General features: G+C 36.7%; 2 protein-coding genes across 4 annotated transcripts; one reads left to right on the forward strand and one right to left on the reverse strand.

Moving 5' to 3' along the window:
* Positions 1-12,162, forward strand: LOC132623363 (uncharacterized). Of its 3 annotated transcripts, XR_009576210.1 has the most exons (5): positions 1-647; positions 6,822-8,008; positions 9,234-9,446; positions 9,541-11,509; positions 11,611-12,162. XR_009576210.1 is itself a non-coding variant. In XM_060338115.1 (4 exons), the coding sequence occupies exon 4, from the start codon at positions 10,185-10,187 to the stop codon at positions 10,989-10,991; it is 807 nt and encodes a 268-aa protein (XP_060194098.1). In that variant the 5' UTR covers positions 1-647; positions 6,822-8,008; positions 9,234-9,446; positions 9,541-10,184; the 3' UTR covers positions 10,992-12,162. The 3 variants fall into 3 exon arrangements, 1 of the variants encoding a protein (XP_060194098.1); XM_060338115.1 differs by having other exon boundaries at positions 9,541-12,162; XR_009576209.1 differs by having other exon boundaries at positions 3-647; positions 11,060-12,162.
* Positions 12,163-13,738: 1,576 nt separating this feature from the next.
* LOC132622017 (receptor-like protein 43) lies at positions 13,739-20,429 on the reverse strand. Its single transcript, XM_060336523.1, has 7 exons — positions 20,346-20,429; positions 15,995-16,161; positions 15,779-15,912; positions 15,375-15,586; positions 15,105-15,297; positions 14,214-14,235; positions 13,739-14,165 (listed from the first exon to the last, which is right to left on the reverse strand). The coding sequence occupies exons 1-7, from the start codon at positions 20,427-20,429 to the stop codon at positions 13,739-13,741; spliced, it is 1,239 nt and encodes a 412-aa protein (XP_060192506.1).
* Positions 20,430-23,453: the final 3,024 nt, after the last annotated feature.

Raw genomic sequence — 23,453 nt, forward strand, 5'->3', positions numbered from 1 at the left:
ATTAAAATGTAATAAAATATAAAACATCTAATTTAATATACACTAAATAGTAATATTATAATTACATTGATGACAATTATTAAATTCCTTATAGTAAAATCCAATCACATTCATTCAGTCCTTATGTAATACTCTCACTTACGTTCAGTCCTTAATTAATAGTACTCTCTCTCACGTTCAGTCCTTAGTTAGACTCTTATTGACAGGTTCTTCAAATAATTCAATAGTGTACCAAGTTCCTCATGCTTCTCTCCTCTCTCATTATTCTCATTAATTTGTTCTCCTGAAATTGCTCCCCTCTTTCTACCTTTTTACACTAATTCAATCATTAAACCCATTTGATTAACCAAAGAAAATGCTCCAAAGCTGTTTCATGTGGCATCTGAAACAATATTGTTCTGTTCTGTACTGCCTTCTCCTTAAATTTTGTATTCAGTTTCAGCCATGTCAAACACCTGTGCTTTGAAATCTTTATTAAGAGTATTGTATATTACTTAATTTATAGTACTAATTATTTCTATTCATCTTCCCATGTATTAATTTCTGCTCACAACCTTTTCACATTCTTTGCTGCTCTATATAAATGTCCACCATAAGATGTCTTTGTCCATTATCCTATTTCTCTCCCCCAGATGCACTTTCTTCAGGTATGTATGCCACAACTATTAATTTCTTACTTCAATTTTCTGCTTCTTTTGTTTTTGCCGCCAAAGGGGACTAGAGAACTCACGTCACAAAATCTGGGAAACCTTGGCTTTGTGTTTGTGGTACTGATTTTAAACACAAGAGATCTTTATGCAATTTTCAAATATGTGAATTTAGAAGTTTGATTCTCGAAATACGAAAGGTCACTTTAATTGGGGTAGAGCGAATGGCACTTCTTTCAGTTCTTATTTTGGTGATGTCTGTATTTTTTTTGTTGGAAAGGGATTGCATGTTGTGACTGTCTATTTTCGTGGATAGAATGTTGTTTGTTGTTGCCTTTGATACGATTTTTAGCTATATGGATGATTCCTGCATATTTGATTCTACCGGTCTGCTCAACAAGTCATTTGAATTGTTTTTTATGTTGTTTCTATATATTTGCTGCTTGTGTCGCTCTGCTGAGTTGAAAAAACTAAATTTCATTTTAACCTAAAGGTTGTGGTTTCTCTTTGAACTGTCAGGTGAATTATGCTTTTCTAAAAGATTATGCATTCTGTTGAATCATAGAGAAAATTTACCTGTTACAATCGTATTTTTGAAATTAGAAATACGTACTGAATATAGAAGTATGGATTGTAGAAAGTAGAAAAATCCTCTTTGACGTAACTGTAGCTGCATGTATTGCTACGAAGGTTTGTTGTATTAGGGGATTGCGCATTGTGATTGATTCAGATTTCTTCTTACAAATATATGAGATTATTCTGAATCCTTTAACTAGTCAGTTGAATTGTACAAGTTCTGATGTACTGTCTCTGGTTGTTCACATTAATTGTTGGCATATTTTGGTTTGGATTTCCTTGCTACTTTTAGCCATTAACTGGTCAATTCTCTTAAAACTTACATTTACAAACTGTTAGCTCATTTTCTATTTTGATTTAATTAGTGTTTTAATGCTTCAAACAGGTTTCTTGCTTACTGCCCCACAAAAACTGTTAACACATCTCCACTTTGTATTTACTTTATAAATGATAGACTATGTAATAGTCTATGTAAATATTGTAAATATTCTCTTCCTTATGTATAGTAATTAGGTCCTATAATTTAGCCTAGTATCATTCTGAAGGGGAGCCTTGGCGTAACTGGTAAAGTTGCTGCCATGTGACCAGGAGGTCACGGGTTCGAGCCGTGGAAACAGCCTCTTGCAGAAATGCAAGGTAAGGCTGCGTACAATTAGACCCTTGTGGTCCGGCCCTTCCCCGGACCCCGCGCATAGCGGGAGCTTAGTGCACCGGGCTGCCCTTTTTTTTTTTTATCATTCTGATAGGGAGATACCTACTTTGTATATAATGACTTTCATACATCAATACAAATCACGGATTGATTTCCTACATGGTATCAAACTAGGTTTCTCCTAAAAACCCTAGCTTCCTAAACCCTAGCCGTCCACCTCCCTCTTCTCTCCTAACCTTAGCCGTAGCCGCCACCCCTTCCTCCTCCCTCTTCTCTCTTCAATGGCTGACAACAAAAATTTCCATTCTGCTTTAACCGTCACGAATGTGAAATCTTTAATCCCAATCACTCTAGACATGGAAACCGGCCATTATCACGAATGGGCGACACTATTCAAAGTTCTAGCCCGCGTCCACTCCGTACTTGAACACATCATACCACCAACTGACACCACTGAACTCACCGCGTACAACGCAACAAAGGCGGCTAACCTTCCGCTCTGGAAACGGCTAGATGCGGTGGTCCTTTAATGGATATACGCCACCGTATCCCATGATATTCTTACCTCTATTCTCGTGGCGGATGATGTTGCAGAGAAGGCTTGGAATCGAGTTGCTCAACTTTTCCAAGATAACAAGCACTCAAGGGCAGCGTACCTTGAAACTGAATTCACCACCACAAAAATGGCCGACTTCGGCTCGGTTATGGCCTATTATAATAGGCTCAAGTCTCTCGCGGACCAGCTTGCCAACGTGGGGTCGCCGGTGTCCGACCAACGTTTGGTCTTACACCTCCTTGCAGGCTTACCCGAGACATATGCACACTTTGTCACCACCATCCAGCAGAAGGATGTGCTGCCCTCTTTCTCTGAAGTGTGCTCCAGACTCAAGCTCGAAGACACAGCTGCCAAGGAACGTGCCCGCGATTCCAGTCTCGCGGCTCTACTTGTTGATAATGATACTCCCTCCCCGCCACCTGGCGGTAACAATAATTCAACTAACCGTCGTGATAATAATCGTGGCAGGAATTCTAACAGGAACAAGGGAAAGGGGAACAACAACAACAACCGTGGGAAATCCGGTCGTGGCGGCAGCGGACAGACTAGCAACGGCCAGTGGCCGATGGGACAGCCACCGGCAGGGGGATACTACTGGCCTGCCTGGCCGCCCCAGCAGTGGCCAATGCCCCTCTGCCCGTATCCGACGAGACAGTGGCAGCAGCGTCTCACCAAATCGCGGCCCGGCAACGGCATTCTCGGTGCGGGTCCACGACCTCAGCAGGCCTATTCCATGCATGGTCCGACCTATTCTAGGTACACTCCGACAGACGTGGAGGCAGCCATGCACACTCTGTCCATGCATCAACCGGATGATAATTGGTATATGGACACCGGAGCGACTTCCCACATGACTGCCAACTCAGGTACTCTCACGTCTTATTTTAATTTGAGCAATAATTCTGGAATCATTGTTGGTAATGGTAGCACTATTCCAATTCGAGGCTATGGTCATGCATCCCTACCCCCACCCAATCCTCAATTACGTCTCTGAAATGTCTTGCATGCTCCAAAACTCATCAAAAACCTTATTTTCGTACGTAAATTCACTAAGGACAATAATGTTTCTGTTGAGTTTGATCCTCTTGGGTTTTCTATGAAGGATTTACCGACGGGGAGCCGCCTAATGAGATGTGAGAGCACCGGGGAATTGTATCCTATCATTTCCACAAAATGGACCACTCCACCATCCACCTTCATTGCCGCATCACCTAGCTTGTGGCATTCCCGACTCGGCCATCCGGGAAATGCTATCCTTAGTTCTCTTCGTAGTAATGCCTTAGTTGAATGTAATAGGGCCCGAACTTCTTTTTGTACCTCTTGTCCTTTGGGGAAACATGTTAAATTTCCATTTTATGATTCATTGTCATTTACTACTATGCCGTTTGATAACATTCATAGTGATTTATGGACATCTCCTGTTTTAAGTTCTAATGGGCACCGCTATTATGTTTTCTTTCTTGATGATTATAGTAATTTTCTTTGGACTTTCCCAATCTCTAACAAGTCCCAAGTCTATTCCACTTTTCTATCTTTTAAGGCATTAATACGGACTCAATTCGAAAGAGACATTAAAAACATTCAATTTGATAATGGGCGGGAGTTCGCCAATAGGCATTTTCAATCTTTTTGCGCCTCAATTGGTTTAAATTTCCGATTTTCTTGCCCCCATACCTCTCCTCAAAACGGCAAAGCGGAAAGAAAAATTAAATCCATTAACAACATAGTGCGCACTCTCCTTGTCCACTCTTCCATGCCCCCCTCTTTTTGGCATCATGCTCTCCAAATGGCCACATACCTCCTTAATGTACTTCCCACCAAAGTCCTTGGGTATAAATCACCAACGCAAGTTCTCTATCAACGAACCCCATCCTATTCTCATCTCCGGGTTTTTGGGTGTCTATGCTATCCATTTTTCCCATCTACAACTATTCATAAGTTACAAGCAAGATTCACCCCGTGTGTATTTTTGGGTTATCCGTTGAATCATAGAGGATATAAATGTTATGATTTATCCACCAACAAAATCATCATCTCAAGACATGTCATCTTTGAGGAAACTCAATTTCCCTTCTCCAAATTACACTCACCAACCCCAACTTCTTATGATTTTTTGGACCATGGAATTTCTCCATATACCCTGCATTTTCTGTCACAGCCTCCTCCACTCGTTGTTCCCTCGGTCCAGCCCCTCCCCCCACTGCCGAGCAGCCCTTCCCCCCCGCTGCTCCACCCGTGACTGCCCAGCAGCCCTCTCCCCACAGCCCCACAGCCCCTACCCCCCACTGCCCCACCCATGACTGCCCAGCAGCCCACCCGCATGGTCACTAGAAGCCAACATGGGATTTTTAAGCCCAAACAACCGTTCAACTTAAATACTTCTAGCACTCTCTCCATCTCGCCTATCCCACGAAATCCTGTCAGTGCTCTAAATGACCACAATTGGAAAGCTGCCATGGTTGATGAATATAATGCTCTAATTAGTAATAAGACGTGGGAGTTGGTTCCACGTCCTACTGATGTGAATCTTATTCGTTCTATGTGGATTTTTCGTCATAAAAAAAAATCTGATGGTTCTTTTGAGAGGCACAAAGCCCGTCTTGTCTGTGATGGCAGGTCTCAACAGGTTGGAGTTGGCTGCGACGAGACTTTCAGTCCGGTTGTCAAACCGGCTACTATTCGCGTTGTCTTGAGCACTGCACTTGCACACTCTTGGCCCATTCATCAGTTGGACGTCAAGAATGCTTTCCTACACGGTAATCTTAATGAGATTGTTTATATGCATCAGCCTATTGGGTTTAAGGATCCAAAGCATCCACATCATGTTTGTCTCTTGAAGAAATCGTTGTACGGACTTAAGCAAGCTCCCCGTGCATGGTTCCAATGCTTTGCAGACTATGTCTCCACTATTGGTTTTTCACATAGCTGATCTGATCACTCTCTCTTTATTTATTGTCGAGGTTCTGACATTGCTTACATTCTGCTATATGTTGATGATATTATTCTCACAGCTTCCTCAGATGCTCTCAGAAAATCCATCATGTCTCTGCTTAGTGCCGAATTTGCTATGAAGGATTTGGGCCCTCTAAGCTATTTTATGGGTATCGCTGTTACCCGGACTTCACACGGCATGTTTTTCTCTCAGAAAAATTATGCAGCAGATATTATAGAACGTGCGGGCATGACTGCCTGTAAGCCAAGTCAGACACCGGTCGACACCAAAGCCAAACTTGGTGCCACGGCCGGGCCTCCTTGCGATGATCCCACCCAATATCGTAAGTTGGCCGGCGCGTTGCAGTACCTTACATTCACAAGACCAGACATCTCCTATGCAGTTCAACAAGTATGCCTTCACATGCATGATCCAAAGGTTGCACATATGCATGCTCTTAAACGCATAGTCCGATACATTCAAGGTACTATTGAGTTTGGTCTCCATCTGTACAAATCCTCCATTGCCTCTCTTGTTTCTTATACAAATGCAGATTGGGGTGGTTGTCCAGACACTCGCCGATCCACATCAGGTTACTGTGTCTTCCTTGGAGATAATCTCCTCTCATGGTCATCCAAACGGCAACCTACTATGTCTAAGTCGAGTGCCGAGGCCGAATACCATGGCGTCGCTAATGTCGTGTCTGAGTCCTGTTGGCTTCGCAACCTTCTTTTGGAGCTCCGTTGTCCCATCCGGACAGCTACATTGGTTTATTGTGATAATGTTAGTGCCATATACCTATCAGGTAATCCAGTTCAGCACCAACGCACTAAACATATTGAGATGGACATACATTTCGTACGTGAGAAAGTTGCTCGTGGAGAAGTTCGTGTTCTTCACGTCCCGTCCCGTTACCAGATCGCAGATATCTTCACTAAAGGTCTTCCGCGCGTGCTCTTTGATGATTTCAGGGACAGTCTAAGCGTACGACAACCTCCCGCTTCGACTGCGGGGGTGTGATAGACTATGTAATAGTCTATGTAAATATTGTAAATATTATCTTCCTTATGTATAGTAATTAGGTCCTATAATTTAGCCTAGTATCATTCTGATAGGGAGATACCTACTTTGTATATAATGACTTTCATACATCAATACAAATCACGGATTGATTTCCTACACTAATGATTAAATTGGCGGGGTATAAATGTGTGGTTTGTTGGTATATTTCAAACTACGCTTACAAAATGACATTGTCGAAAAATAATGAGGATCAGAGAGAATCAAAAAACTGCTGGAATGTAAAGACAAGCCAATACAACTTCAACATACATATATCTAAATACAAAACACATCTGAGAATAGGCCATACGTTTATTAATTGCAGAAACTTACACTTTTCTTTTATTAAAATATTATAACTAACATACTATTTTAATAATATACTACCACTTGTAGATGTGCACCGAGAGACAAAAGGCGCGGTTTCCTGTAGAGAGTATTACTGTTATAAGTTACAAGTACGGGAAGGAGAGAGGACCATAATACTGCTATGTGGAAGATTACTACAACAATTTGCGGTTGACATGTACATAAAACTTGAAACAACCAGGCTTGAATATTTCAGAAATGAACAATCAAATTTTAGAAGAAGATTTATCAAGGTATTGTTGATAGCGTCATGGCAGGAGAATACAGAGGAGATAAAATTGGTCAAAGAATACTACTTCCAACATTTTTTGTTGGGGGCCTAAGAGATATGCGAAGGCGGTATATGGACGCAATGGCTTTGGTTCAGCATTTTCGAAGACCTGATATTTTCATAACAATGACATGTAATCCTGATTGGGTTGAGATCCAACGAGAACAAAGCGCCGGTCAAACTCCTCAAGATAGACCCGACTTGGTGACAAGAGTATTTAGAGCGAAGTTGAAGACCAAATTTTCAAGAAAGGAATATTTGGAATTGTTTCGGCACATGTATTCGTGGTAGAATTCCAAAAACGAGGACTACCACACGTACACCTTTTGCTCATACTAAAGGAAGGCGACAAGATTAAATCTGCAGATCAGTACGACTAGTTTATTTTTGCAGAGATTCCTGACAAATCTCAATATCCCATATTGCATGAATTAGTAGTTAAGCATATGATGCATGGTCCATGTGGGAACAAGCGCCCAACAAATCCATGCATGCAAGAGGGCCAATGCAAATATCATTATCCCCGCCCTATCAGCAACAAGTCAATTCAAAGGATGGATATCCTATTAACAAAAGAAGAAGTGATGGAAGGACAGAGAGTGCCCGCGGAATGGAAATGAATAACTAATGGGTTGTGCCTTATAGCCTTTACTTGCTTACAAGATACAATTGTCACATTAATGTCGAGGTCTGCTCTGGAGTAAAAGCAATAAAGCATCTTTACAAATATATATATATATATATATATATAAAGGTCATGATAGGTGTGCCGTTTATGTTGAGTCCGATAATGGAGAAAAAATAATTGCTGAGATACAAACTTTCCAAGATGCCCGGTGGGTTTCCCCTCCCGAAGCTCTCTGGAGAATTTATGAATTCAACTTGAGTGAAATGCAACCTCCAGTCATCAACCTACAACTACATCTCCCTGGAAAACACTCAGGTACACATATTTATGCGGCACAAATATGGAGATTCATAAAAATCAAAATTTATTAAAAATATCTAATTAAATAGACATATTTTCTTTAGGTAAAGGTCTATAATTAGAAGTCCTCTACTTTCATTCCATAATTACGGCATGTTCATACCCTTGATTATTCATATTAGTTAGAGCAAACGTTATTCACAACCTCGGTTATTCAAATTTGTGCTATTTGATTTGAAGGAATAAATCAAAACGAAAGTATTCAATGTCTAATAGTGACAGAATCTGTTCATTTGCCTGAACGGATGAAGTTATAATATCTATAAACACATAATGCAAAGCTATTATCATCTGGGAGAGATTTTCCCAATACAGTCACCAAGTCACCAGCAACAAAAAGCATTCCTTGAAATTTCCTAGCCAATGCTTGGCCACTTTTCCCCCAAATACAAGTAGTTTTAAAAGCACGCAATCACAAACTTATCCTACTTTGGTTGGTAAATTGGCATAGGCTTCCTTTAATTGGGATGGGATTACTTTTATGCTAATGCTTGGTGTGCCTTGAAACTAATTAACTCCAACAATATATGCAAATACATATGCTTAAATTCCTGGTGAAGTCTTTCTATTATTATGAAATTCTATCTTCAATTAATTTGTATATATTTTGACACATACCATAACTTAAGCATGTGATTTTCATTAAAGTTAAAGTGCATGGGCAATTGAATAAAAATTAAAAGTGTATGGATTCTCACGTTTTGTCTACGTCTTCTGCTAGACTCAAAGAATGATTATGTTGGCCCATATAATGAAAATGTTGGTTCCGTTTGCACATAACCGGCATACAAAATTAACATATATATTTGATTAGGATAGTAAGTCGAGTAGAGCTTTATCCACTGTCTTCAGAAGTTCAAGTTAAGTCTCTTGAGTTAATTGACAATTGTTACCTAAATCCCCACTTCAATGTGAAAATTAAAAATGATGCACTGAGCTATGAGTTTCATGTGCACTAGAAATACTTCAATAGAACCGCATACATGATTTTTTGGAGAAAGCATTACAGATGTAAATTAACAGGGAAGTTTATTTTCTCCTTTGTAACTTCCAATGTTTATTATTCAGTGACACTACACAAATAATTTATGTGATATCATTTTTGGTTGCCGAATAGTTGTTTCAAAAATAGATACAACAAAGCTAGATATACAATATTTAACTGTTTAACAATATGTAGTGTTTTATTGGAAGAAGCAAAATTTGCAAAACATCATCGCGTGGGATGGCATCAGGCAAACCATACTGACCGAGTATTTCAAGATGTGCTCCAAAGACCTTGAAGCACATACATACCGTTATAGAGAATTCCCTAAGTACTATGTGTGGAATCCAAAGGGAAAGGCTTGGACAACAAGAAAAACAAGATCTGTAATTGGTCGCATTGCAACTGGTAAGGCATATAGTACCACTGTGTACCTTTATACACAACATCTACCATTAAACTAACTTATTAACATTCATTACATATTGCGGCTAATCCTAAGGAAGGCGAAAGGTATTGAGCGGTTATTATTAAACCATGTAAGAGGACCATTATCATTCGAGGACTTACTCACTGTCTGCGGAAGGCAATGTGTGACCTTTAAAGAAGCAGCCAAAGAAAGACGGTTATTAGAATCGGACAACAGCATATCAGAATGCTTGGGAGAGGCTGTTCTACTCAAAATGCCATCAACCCTACGAAGTTTGTTTGCAACAATTCTGGTTCACTGTAACACAACCGATGTCAGAAAACTATGGGACACTTATTTTAAGGATATGTCTGAGGACTTTAGCAGGATACATAACAACTCACCCAACGCGATACTTCAATGTACGCTACAGGATATTAATTATTATTTGGGAAGTATGGGCACAAGCATCAACATATATGACCTACCTCTCCTTTAGCAATAGTTGGCCGAAGTTGCCCCATCAGAATGTAGAGAAGTGGCTGAAGAAATGTCCGAGCAAATACCGAAGAAGATTTTGACGCACAATCAAGTCTAAATCCTGAACAAGAGCATGCTTTCAAAATAATATTGCGGGTGGTGGATTGTGGAAGGGCTGAATTATTCTTTGTCGATGGACCCGGAGGAACTGGAAAAACATTCTTGTACCATGCATTGCTGGCCAACGTTAGATCAAGATGTATGATTGCCTTGGCAACAACATCCAGTGGCGTAGCAGCTTCAATTTACCGGGAGGACGTACAGCTCACTCAAGGTTTGAGATTCCCCTTCAAACAAATGAATCATCCATGACAAATATGTCAAAACAAAGTGGTGCTGCAAAATTGATTAGAAAAGCAAAACTACTTATATGGGATGAAGTGCCAATGGCCAAGCGGCAAACAATAGAAACAGTTGACAGGAGCTTTAGAGATATAATGGACATTGATAAGCCTTTTGCCGGGAAAGTCATGGTTTTTGGAGGAGATTTCCGTCAGGTATTACCTGTTGTCCCAAAATCTACAAGAGCAGAAACTGTTAACGCAAGCTTAGTGAATTCATATCTCTGGCCTTTGATGGGAAAGATCCAGTTTACCAGAAATATGAGAGCAAGAACTGATCCAACATTTAGTGACTTCTTACTTCGTGTTGGTAACGGAGAACAGCCAACAATAAGAGACAATTTGATCCGCCTCCCAGAACAATTGACGGTCAAGTATGGTAGTGATGGAAACGCTGAACAAAGCTTAATAATCAAAATATCCCCATCGCTGCAAGAAAATGCAAGTGCTGCAAAATATGTAACAGAGCGGGGTATCCTAGCAAGCAGAAATGAGCATGTTGATAAACTAAATGAGAATTTGATAACAATGTTGCCGGGTGAAAGCAAAACGTCATTAGTTTTGACTCTGCAGATGATGACACCAACAACTATTATCAAGAAGAATAATATAAATACTTTAACACCAAATGGTCTCCCAACACATAGGTGTTCAGACAAATAGAATACATATTATAATACCAAAGATGCAGTTACAAAGGAATATAATTTAACGTTTCCTTTTTTCTACAGGTTAGTTCAGAAGGAGAATGCACCAATCATGCTACTAAGGAATTTAGACCCTTCAAACAGGTTGTGCAATGGCACAAGACTGATATGTATAGGCTTCGACAAGAATATCTTGCATACAGAAATTACAAGTGGCCATTGCGCAACTAAGCATGTGTTCCTTCCATGAATTCAACTGTCACCCCCCAGAAAATGAAGGATATCCTTTCAAATTCATTAGGAAGCAGTTTCCAATACGACTTTGCTTTGCAATGACAATAAATAAAGCGCAAGGTCAAACAATTCCCAACGTTGGCTTGTATTTTCCCCAACGTGTATTCTCGCATGGCCAATTGTACGTTGCACTTTCAAGAGGGATATCAATGTCAACAAACAAAGTTCTGGTCTTGACAGAGCAGCCAAAACATCGAAGCGGGACATACACAAAGAACATCGTCTAGAAGGAAGTCTTGGGTATGATACACTCATATAACATGTTTACACCTAATACCACAAAAAATTCACTACTTACTTATCGGCCAACCCTAACTAAATTCAATGGTTACAATTTTCAGGTTTAGAGAACAACGACACACCTAAGCACTGATCAGTAACTCATTAAATGCACACTGCATATTCGTCAAATTGATCTTCAAATTTTTGCAGCAACATTTTCTATTGCTTATTGCACACATTCAGATTTTAACATTATCGTTTTAATGACAATAAAACACCCAGAATGTTCCGCAAATAGAGCTGCTAATTTGTGCAGTTATGTTTTTTATTACTTAACACAAATGTCTTCATGTAATGTCTATAAATTGTTCAAAATAAACATGGGCCACACGTGCAACGCACATGCCCAGAACTAGTTATACTAACAGTGGAAAGTACCTAATGTTAAAGTTAGATTACGAAAATACCCATTAAAAAGTGACTGACCATTTTACCCTTAAATATATCTTCTATTAATAGAATAATTTCTGCTGGATTGAATCTTGAAAACAGTTTCATCTGCAATAACTATTGTGGGCTATTACTGTGCAAATAATCTTTTCATATTTCAACATCCAGTTAACTCAGTATAGCCTTTCATATTCCTTTTTCATCTTATAAAAAGGCACAACACAATGCCAAAATACCTTAATATTCGTTGGTTCTTCATTTTGTCTCCATGAAAAACTGTTATGCTACTTCCTTTCGTTTGACGTGGTTTGCTCAGCAGAAGGTAATATTACTGTTTTCCATTTGTACAAGTTCAATTTCAAGTTACTGCTTGCTATTTATAAGGGGTTTGTATTTAAGGGATAACATGTAAATATAAAATAATAAAATTCTGTCTATTTCGATTTATGTGCAATATTTTATTTTTTAGTCAGTTAAAAAAAAAAGTTACATTTTTGCATTTAAATTAATTTGATCTCAATCAAATGGTATCATATAAATTGAGACCGGAAGAAATACTTATAAGTTCAATTATAATTATTTAGTCATATGCAATATATCTTACAAGTCTCGTGTTCTTGTACCAAATCTAAAACTGAAGTTGCTCGCTTCTCGGAACAAACAACTCAAAGTGTGTACATTGTCTCTCATATTACATGGCAAAATAGTATTCTTGCTTACAACTATATATTTTATTTGGATCTACTCTCTAACTGTACAACTGTTCAGCTTTACAGGTTTAGTTGATATGTAATAATTTTACATAAAAGAATCAAGTCATCTAAATAGGCTAATTTGTTCATCAATTTGAGCTTGTACTCCTCCCTTTCAGATTTTATTGTTCATGATACACACATTTAGGGTGTGTTCGGTATGGAGGAAAACATCCGGAAAATGTTTTCCAATATTCTCATGGTTGTTTGGTCAAAAAATTTGAAAAACATTTTCTTTTGGAAAACAAGTTCCTCAAAAATGAGGAAAATGACTTTCCTAATGAAAGTAGGGAAAATCAGTCCACAAGTGCATTCCATCAACCACCAAACCCCGACCACTCCCACCACCCTCACCCCTCCCAAAAAAAAATTAATTTTGTTTTGAAAAAAAGTTTTGATTTTTTTTTTTTTGATTTTCTGCACCACCCATCCCCCAACTACTTCCGCAACCATGCACCACCCCACCCCCAACCACTCCCCCAAATCAAAGGTTTGGGGAAGTTCTATGGTATTTTCTCTTCAAAAAGTCGGCCAAAGATGAAGTAGAATGAAGGTTTAACAAAATTTCACGTTCTGGAGGTTTTTATGGACGAGCAAGGCGCGTGACACATCCCGTGAATCACGCATTTAACTCGTGAAAAGTAGTCCTGACGCACGACATGTCAGAGGGGCATGATTTTTGGTATTCAATCCTGTGAAACGCGAGATCAACCACAGGATGATCCTGCGAAATGCAGGTTAGTAAAATGGTCATAACGTTTTACTCATAGGTTCGTTTGGGTTCCACAGTATACCATTGGAAATATATTTCAAAGAGCTACAACTTTCATGTTTTGAGTTTTCTCAAATTCTCAAAGGATTTACACAAAATCTGGCTGGAAGTCAGACATATTGAAAACTTAGCCGATTCTATCTAATCTTAAGCACCTCACTATCTGTCTTGATTCCAATCCAACTATTTCCACCCAAACTCATACCTATGAGACTCCATATGGATAAAATGTCACGTTAACACTCATTTAACACATTTATGCCCAACCCAAATTTATGTAGTGTTACATTTTGTCATTGCTTTGAAGTTTCGAAAAACTCCTGAAGGCAGTGAGCCACTGAACTCATTATGAGAGAGATCGAAAATCAGCAACTTGGGAAAGCAAAACTTCTGCCTAGTACTTATAGGTCCATGGAACGTGTTCGACTTTAATATAAGAACTTGTAGCTCTTCAAGAGTTCCAAGCCAAGCTGGAAATGTGTCATCTATAGCGTTATTTCCCATATCAAGGACTTCTAAACCAATACAGTTGAGCGACGACACAGGGAGAGGTCCTTCAAAATGATTACCATTCAAGACAATGTTCGTCAATGAAGTGCTCTGCCTATATAATGGTGGAAGACTCCTACTGAAATTATTCTTCCTCAAATCAAGATCCCCTAGCCCAACCATGCTTCCCAAGCAATGTGGAACTGATTCACTGAAGTAATTGTGTGATAAATCAGTAATATAAGTTTTTTCAACTTACAGATAGAAGAAGGTAACTGACCCTGAAGGAAGTTAAATTTAAGATCAAGATACTATAGAGCAGGGTGATGAAGTTGTTTTATGTGTCCTGTAAGTGAATTATGAGAAAGGTTTAGGTACTCCAATGAGTCCCACCTCATGCCGCTAAACCAATAAGGGATTGGACCATGAATCTTATTGTTAGAAAGATCCATGAACAAAAGTGTTGTTGAATTTCTCAAGTTTGGAAAAGCCTTCAGTTCACAAGATGATAAGACCAAATATGCTAGTCTAGGAAAAGTGATATTTATTCCCGCATCCATGTTATTTGATGAAAGGTCAAGGATGAATAGGTTAATGAGATTCTCAAGTGATTGAAGAAAAGGATCACTGAGTTGATTATAACTTAAATCCAAACGCTCTAATGTTGGGTTTATTTTGAGCTCATCAGCCACTCTACTGAATTGATTATGATCGAGACTCAATGTATTTAAGGAAGGTAGGCTAAACACCCAAGAGGGTATTATGCCATTCAGTGAGTTGTCAGACAAACCCAGATACGTGAGTTGTCAGACAAACCCAAATACGATAGCTTTTGAAGCATGCTCGCATTCCTAGGGAGTGGACCAGATAGGGAACTACCCCACAAGTTTAAGCTTTCAAGACCTATCAAGCTTAAAATGGAAGAGGGATCGCATTCCTAGGGAGTGGACCAGATAGGGAACTACCCCACAAGTTTAAGCTTTCAAGACCTATCAAGCTTAAAATGTAAAGATACAATTTAACTAGCTCTTGGAGGTTAGAGAAAACATCAGGAATATGGCCACTGAAATGATTAGCACCTAAATTTAACTCCCTAATTGGGTTAGGTTGCCAATGGAATTAGGAATCTAGCTAGTGAAATGATTATTACCTAAATCTAACTCCCTAATTTGGGTTAGGTTGCCAATGGAATTAGGAATCTCGCCACTGAAATGATTACCATGTAAATATAACTCCCTAAGTTGGGTTAGGTTGCCAATGGAACTAGGAATTTGGCCAGTGAAATGATTATAACCTAAATCTAACTTCCTAATTTGGGTTAGGTTGCCAATGGAATTAGGGATCTGGCCAGTGAAATGATTACCATGTAAATATAACTCCCTAATTTGGGTTAGGTTGCCAATGGAATCAGAAATTGAACCAGAGAACTCAAGGTGCCAATTGAATCAGGTTGCTCACTAGAGATGCCTTTGTATGAAATATTCAACTCCAACAGAGTGTTGCTAGGGCGGATCTTTGGTAAATTTCCTTTGAGAAGAAAATTCGAACCCAATTTGAGCCTTTCCAAGTTTGACAGAAGAAGAAGCTCTCTGTCAGAACACCTTGCAAATTGGTTTCTGTAATATCCATGTACTTAATGACGAAGACAAATTCATAGGTATCAGAGATGAAATATTGGCATCAGAGAGAGAAACTACCTTCAGATTTGTGAAGTTTTGAAGCGGTGCTTTAAATGTTTTGTGGTCAAGTTGCAGTTGACCTAAATAACAAGAAAGACCCAGTGAAACCACTTGGAAAGATATGAGATTTCTGATGGGATTTTACCATCAAAGTAAGAGTTAGAAAGGTTGAGATGCCTCAAATTCCTCAAGCAGCCAATGTCACTTGGGATTGAAGAAGAACTGAACTTATTGAAAGCAAAGTTAATTCTCTGAAGATGATGGAGTTGAAAGAGGCTGCTATTGGGATGAATAGTTCCAGAAAGTTACTGCAACTAAGGTCTAGGCCGATAAAATGACCCGTTAACAAGTCACAAGTTACTCCATCCCAAGTGCAACAATCCCTACTCTCATTCCAAGATGTTGTTTTCGGGATAAAAGACGTACCACACCAATAAAAGTTGACGTCGGAGATTTTAAAGGGTTGCTTAAACTGAAGCAAAGCAAAAGCTTCATTGGTAGAGCAAAGATGATGAAGAAAAGCTTTGACTTAGAAAGACAAAACAGACAAGTGAATAAATGAAAAAGAGACTTGCCGTGTTCTTTTGTTTTTTTACAGCAAATAACATAATGTTTCTTATAAAATCTATTATCACAATCCATACATATTTATAGCTCTATCAACACCTCAGTTCACTTGACTTGGGTCAATATTGTTAAAGACTTGCGTAACCCACACTTTAAAAGTTTTCTACAGATTCTTCTAATAAATTCTTTTAATGTTAAAAACAAAAATTAGAAACCAAAATTGAATGAAATATTGTGCACATATTTAGGGGGTAAATTTCACATATGGTCACACAACTTTTTTTCCACCAAAGTCATTTCACTATGTTTTCTAACACAAAAGTCACAAAATTTTGCCCTTACTAACACAAAAGTCACATATGCTGGAAAATCCAACTTCCGGGGGTAATAAGATTTTACTATTTTATTTATTTTTAGTTTAATATATCCAAATTTAATTTAAAAAAATCCCAACCCGATTCATTCCAAAGCTCTTATCTCACCGATAATAATCTTTTACTCCTTTTATGATAAAAAAAAAAATTAGGTCTAATAAATACAAATTTAATTAAAAAGAATCGATCTAACTCGAGCCTAACAAAATTCATATGTAAAATTAAAATATTCTTATTCTTATTTAGAGTTTTTCTTTACACGAAGCATACCATATGCTATATACCCCAACTAGCACTAAATAATTTGTACTATCTTGTGTTATGTCAATTTCCAGAAATTATAAAATATTTGTCTTGTCCAAATTTGGCATAAATGGAGAGAAAATGAGCTACATCACAACCACAAAACTTGTGGTCCATGGATCCTGAGCAGTCACTTGTTAGTCATATGTTCTACATGACTTTTCAGAGGGGAGAAGACTTAACAAATTAATACTCCATCTGTCCTAATTTTCTCTACTGATGTGTTCGTTTTGACTTTCGAAGTCATCGACTAAACACCCAATGCGGGTTCTGCAGAAAATTTCTCTGCATTGTGTGTTAGCAAGACGGTGTGATTTGGTTTCATTACGTGTAACACACACTGCTGAGATATTTTCTACGGAACTTCTAACAAGTTTTCTGCAGAGATAGTTTGGCATATTGTTTAGTTTTCCACAAACTTCTCAAAGGATAGAAACAAAGAAATTACATCAAATTTTCAAACACTAATCATTCAAGGATTCCAAAACTGCAACATACAAGATTATGCTAATTGTGTGGGGTTCTATTACTAAAACAAATACATAAATATTGCTTCCTTTAAGCTGTCAATCTATTAGTTTTTGACTATTAGTAGGCAGTAGTGAAAATTATACTTTCATGGATCAGTTCTTTACAGCTAACAACTGTGCTATTCTTGGCCCATCAGTATACTTTTCCACACGACTTTTCAAAGAAAGAAAGTATCTCTTGACTAAGTCAAGTGAGAAAGAAACAAAACAAAAATAAAAACGAAACAAAAAAAGTAAAGACTTGAGTTGACTAACCAGATCAAGACATTGTTTGGATGGAGCATTTTCAGATTTAACAAAAGCAACTATTATACCAACTCCAAATGCTATTCTTGAAATATTTTTTTTAGATTTTAATCTGTTTTTGGAGTTTTCTTCTTGTGGGGTTTTCCTAAAATGTGAATTCTTGAAAAAAGAAGTTAAAAAATAATTGTATTTTGAGACTCAATTAAAATTAAAATTGTTGAAAAATAGATTAAAGATGGGATTTTTAATTTGTTTTTGGAGTTTTCTTCTTGTGGGATTTTCCTGAAAGGTGAATTCCCGAAAACAAAAAATTTAAAATTTGTATTTTGAGACTCAATAAAACTGAAAATTGTTGAAAAATGTACTTAAAGGTGGGATTTTCAATTTCTTTTTGGAGTTTTCTTCTGGTGGGATTTTCCTTACAGGTGAATTCTTAAAAAAAAAGTTCAAAAAGGAAATTTTTTGAAATAAGTACTCAAAAGGTGAGACTTTGTAGGCGTTTGGCCATAGAAACCAAAAAAAAAATGGAATTTTTGAAGTTGGAGTTGTGTTTGGCCATAGTATTTGAAAATAATATTTTGTTGTTGAAATGTACTTTTTCAACAAGGTTTAGTTGGGAAAAACAAGGTTTTGTTTGTTTTTCATATTCTAAATACAACTTGAATTTGTATTTGGAATTTTCATGGCCAAACATTGATTTTTGAAAAAAGTGATAAAATATTCCCAAAAAAATGATTAACTCTTGAAAAAGGAAAAAGAATAAGGCACTATTACCCTGAAATATACCCGAAATTGTTACGACACACCTTACCTTTGTGGGGGTCCTATTACCCCCTAAAATATTTTTTTCGTAATTCTTTGCACCTTTATTGCTGACGTGGAGGCTGTGTGTAACTATCCTAATTATATTAGAGGGTGTGTGTACGCGCGCTGTGGGCCCCCCAAGTCATCTCCCTTTCTTTTCTCTTTTAATTTAATTACCTTGATCAAATCGGATCAAAACCTTTCCCAAATATTAAAACATTGAGCATTTTTTTTTGTGTGTCAAATGAAAATTTTCTATTTAACCAAGTAATATTTCTATACATCTAGCTCTGTTTGGACTCTAGAGCTATTTTCAGTGACTTTTCCTATTACAGCGTAAAATAACTAATGGCCTATAGAGGATAACTATTCAAATTGGTCAGCAGTCTACCCCATTTGCACTTTTATACATTGAGCATTTTTAATTTGTATCTTGAGAATCAAATAAATTGAAAATTGTTGGAAAATGGACTAAAGGGGGGATTTTTAATTTGTTTTTGGAGTTTTCTTCTTGTGGGGTTTTCCTAAAATGTGAATTCTTGAAAAAAAAAAAATTGTATTTTGAGACTCAATTAAGCTGAAAATTGTTGAAAAATGGACAGAAAGGTGAGACTTTAAATCTGTTTTTTGGGTTTTTAAATTTTTTTTTGTGGGGTTTTTTCAACATTGAATTCTTGAAAAAGGAAAACACAGATAGATATTTTGTAGAGCTAAGGTGTCGTTTGGTAGCTGGTCAGAGTTATGCAGGTATTAGTAACATAATGATTAGTTATGAGAGAATTTATGTATTATTTTATGTCGAGATTAGTTATATAAGGTTTAGTTATTTATGTAGAGTATTAGTTACTCCACATTCTATCATGTATAAATGATATATTCCTCTGTCCCAATTCAAGTGTCTTATTTTCTTTTTTTGGTTTGTCCCAAAAAGAACGCATCTTTCTATTACAGGAATATACTTTGGTCTCATGTGTGGTTTGGGCCTACACGTTCTTTAATAATTAGACGGAACTTCTCAACACTCCAGACACTAGTGATATTTTCAATCGTCAAGTTTAAATTTTTGAATACGCCCAAAATGATCTCAACTTTGATATACTATTTGCATATTAATGCTTGTTTCACAACTTGGTCCATCATTTAAACTTCAACTTGAAATAAAGAATTTGATGTTGAAAACTAGGGTATTTGCCCCTATTGACACCTAATTTTGGCTCGACGTGCTTAAAATTAACGTTTTGGAGGGCTCTGATTCGTTAAAGAGCACGAAATACATTTTTTACACATTTTTACATTTTTTTCAACAATTTATTGATGATTATCCTTATTTTAGGAATTTTCTCAATTTATTGTCATTTTTCAAGAATTATTATTTTGCACATGTACAGCGTAATACTACCATTTTTTGTGCAATTAATAATTGTTTCTTAATTTTATAGCAATACATTTTCATATCATAGACATTAATGTTTATATTTTATACTTGCATTATTATTTATACATGTATTAATTAACTATATTTTAGTACAGTCTGACAGTGCAGAGAAAATCAGAGTAATTAATTTTTAAACGCAGAGTAAAATCCGATCAAGTCAAGGTTTCATCATTTTTTTTTTTTTTTAAAAAAAGGATTAAAGTAAGCATTGAGGAGACAAAAGGGTGCAATCTTCTATTCTTTGGACAAAACAAGGGGCCATTTTGCATTATAAGAAAAGGGAGGGGGCATTCATCTTCTACATATATTTACACACACACAACATCAGATTTTTATCCAAGAAAAACCTAAACATTTTCCCCCCATTTCTCCCTAGCCGCCGCCGCCTCCACGAGCTCCGGCGATGCTCCGCCCACTCCTTTTTCCCTTTTCTTAGCCAGCGAGCAACCACACCTCCTTCTTCGTCTCCCAGTCACACCAAACATCCACGAAACCAGCCATGCAACCACCAACGCCTCCCTTTCCCCTCTTTCCCATCACTGCTCCGACGAGCTACGACCAGCCACTAGCGAGCCCAAAACCAGTCAGCCCCCTTCATCTTCTTCGCTGCTCCGGCGAGGAGCTTCTAGTTCCGGTGAACTAGAGCAGCCAGCTCCGAGCTCCCCTCTATCGCTCTTTGCCTTCTCCGGTGAAATCACGCCGTCGGAGTTCAACACCATAGCTCCCATTTCCGTTTCCTTTCTCTCTCTCTTTTATTTTCCTTTTCTCTTCACAATGTTTTTTTTTTTTTTTTTTATTTTACAGGTAGTGAAAAACAAACCACTCATTCTTATAGCTTAAACTCCATTCTTTTTTTTTTGTCTTCTTGTTTAAGCTCCAAACTTTGAGGTCAGCATTTTATTGTTGGTAGTTCAGTTTTAATTTGGAGTCTAATAATTTTGATTTTAATGCTCACTGCTTTCTTTTTTCTCATTTCTAAAATGGGGTTTTGAATTTTGATTTTTTCTTGGTTTTTCCTGCTTTTTTTTTTTTTTTTTTTTTTTGGTTGCTTTTGCTTTCACTTGTAAACAAAATATCTATAAGGTTGTGGATAGTTTTTGTTATACAAGAAAAGACAAGCAATTCTTACCTTTCACGGGACAGTGGTAATTTGTATTGGGTTAGTAGTTAACATTCTTTATTCATTGATTGCTATATATTGGCGTGGTTCATTTTGCTTTCTCTTATTATTCTAAAAAAAAAAGATTGTTTTTTTTTTCTTCAGTATTGAGCTCAGTATGAAGTCTCTTGTTCTTTAAAGGTACAAATTTTATTGAATTTTGAGCTTAGAGTTGAGTTTTTCTTGAAAGTTTCCATCCTTTTTTTAGTTCAAAGTAGTTTGCTATTTTGATTAAAATGAAGTCTTTAGAGTTCTTGAATATTTGGGGATTGGTTATTTGTTCTATGTTATGTGGGGGTTGTTGTGAGTAAGGAGTGTACTAATATTCCTACTCAATTATCATCACATACTCTAAGATATGAGTTATTATCTTCAAAAATGAATCTTGGAAAGAAGAAATGTTTTCACATTACCATTTGACTCCTACCGATGATTCGGCTTGGTCTAAACTGCATCCAAGAAAAAATGCTTAAGGAGGAAGAAAATTTGATTGGCCGATGAAGAAATTTCCGTCGATTTCCAAGGCCTTCCATGTACAAAGACGGGTTTTTATTTTAAGTTTATTCATTATTTCTTTAATTCATCCGATAGTTATTTATTTTCTTACTAACATTTTTATTAAGTCTCACGCAGGTATCCGGAGTTACTTTTTGAAGATGACACTCAAAAGAAGTTCAAATAGCTTCTTAAATTCTTTGTTTATATTTTCTTTTACATTCTTAAATTATGCAAGCATAAAATAAAGTGAAACTTTACTTTTTAGGGTGTAGGTTGGTTGTATTTATTTATGATATGCTTAGGTGATTTAAATTTTATGTGTTTTAGACAAATTAATTTTAGGCAGTTATTATTTTTGTAACTAATATTCTTATAGTTATCATGTTTCGCTAGAGTTTTAATTCAATAGCTTAGCACACTTAAGTGAATAAATAGGGTGATTTACCTCAATATTTAGGCTTTAGAATGTACTCTCACAATTAATTGATTAGGCGTACATACTTAACTAGTTAAATTAGTTAACTCACTTCGAGTGCAAAATAATTTCATGTCCATTTTTTATACCTTTGTCACATACCCAAGTTTCTAAGTTGCACATAACTTTTTTTTAAAAAAAAATAATTATTATATCACATATGTATAAAATACGTATTGCACGATTATTTATGTGAATAGTCATATTAGTTATTCTTTAGTCTAAATTCTACTAATTTTTGTAAATAATAATCAAGCCTTTTTACACATCCCTCGAATAGTTAAATTGGTCCAGCCGGGAACCACATTTGTGGGAACCACATTTGTGGATTCTGAAGGATGCCTAACACCTTTCCTTCGGAATAATTTGAACCCTTACCTAGAATCTCACTTATTTTCGTAGACCATGTTAAGCTGCATATATTAATAATTTATAGGTACCCTAGTATACCTTAAATGCTAGGTGGCGACTCTGTACATAATTAATTATTTCAGAGCTCCATAAGTTGTGCTTTGTTTAGCCTTTGGTAAAAATAGGGTGCAACAGCCCCAATTAGCACTAACTAATTTGTGTTAAAGTCAATTTTCAAAAAGACTTTAATCTTAAGACTTGGTCGCTAGTATCAATCATACAATAATTGTCTTGTTCAACTTAGAATTAAGAGTTGTAACAGGAAGCACAGGTACAAATCTTTATAGGATAAAGAAAGGTTTCATTTAATCCTGCTTAAGTTTAACGATCAAAGTATACCCTGTCAAAATCACTTTTGATATAAAAGTTTGTATCAATGAAAATAAAATAAAAAAGAAATAAGAAAATGGCATCTTATTTTGGATCATAATAAGTCAATAGTCGTATTACAAATATTTTCTCTTTAAGCTCCCTATTTATTAAATTTTGATAAGTAGGCAGTGGTGGAGTAAGAGTTTGAGACTAGAGAAGACAACTTGAGTAGATGCACATAGTATCAGAAGACACTACAAACATAAGGAACTTACATCAATCGGATTACCAAAAATCCAACTGTGTATAGTACCATAATGAATTAGTAATTTTAAAAAATAGTTAAATAATATGTTATAATTATTGTTGATATATCATGGTCTTTAGATAATAATATTCTTCTGACAAATGACTAGACTTTCATTGCTAAAGCAAAAATGATGGAAACTATAGCTTGACTAAGTCAAGTGAGGAAAAAATGAACAATAAAGGCATGATATGTTAAGTTGTACGAATGCAATAAACTTTTAGTGAAATTTTTCCATGGAATCAATACAATCATAGAAGGCCAAGTTATGCTGTACTGCTTTAAGTTAATTATACCGTGTGAAATTTGAAGTCATTGAACCAATTAGTGGTCCCCACATAATATAGCGATGGTTTTAGTCACACTCTTCTGTTGTGACCTTTCAAAGGAAAGACACTT

The sequence above is a fragment of the Lycium barbarum genome, chromosome 12 (assembly GCF_019175385.1).
Source record: "Lycium barbarum isolate Lr01 chromosome 12, ASM1917538v2, whole genome shotgun sequence".
Lineage (NCBI taxonomy): Eukaryota > Viridiplantae > Streptophyta > Magnoliopsida > Solanales > Solanaceae > Lycium > Lycium barbarum.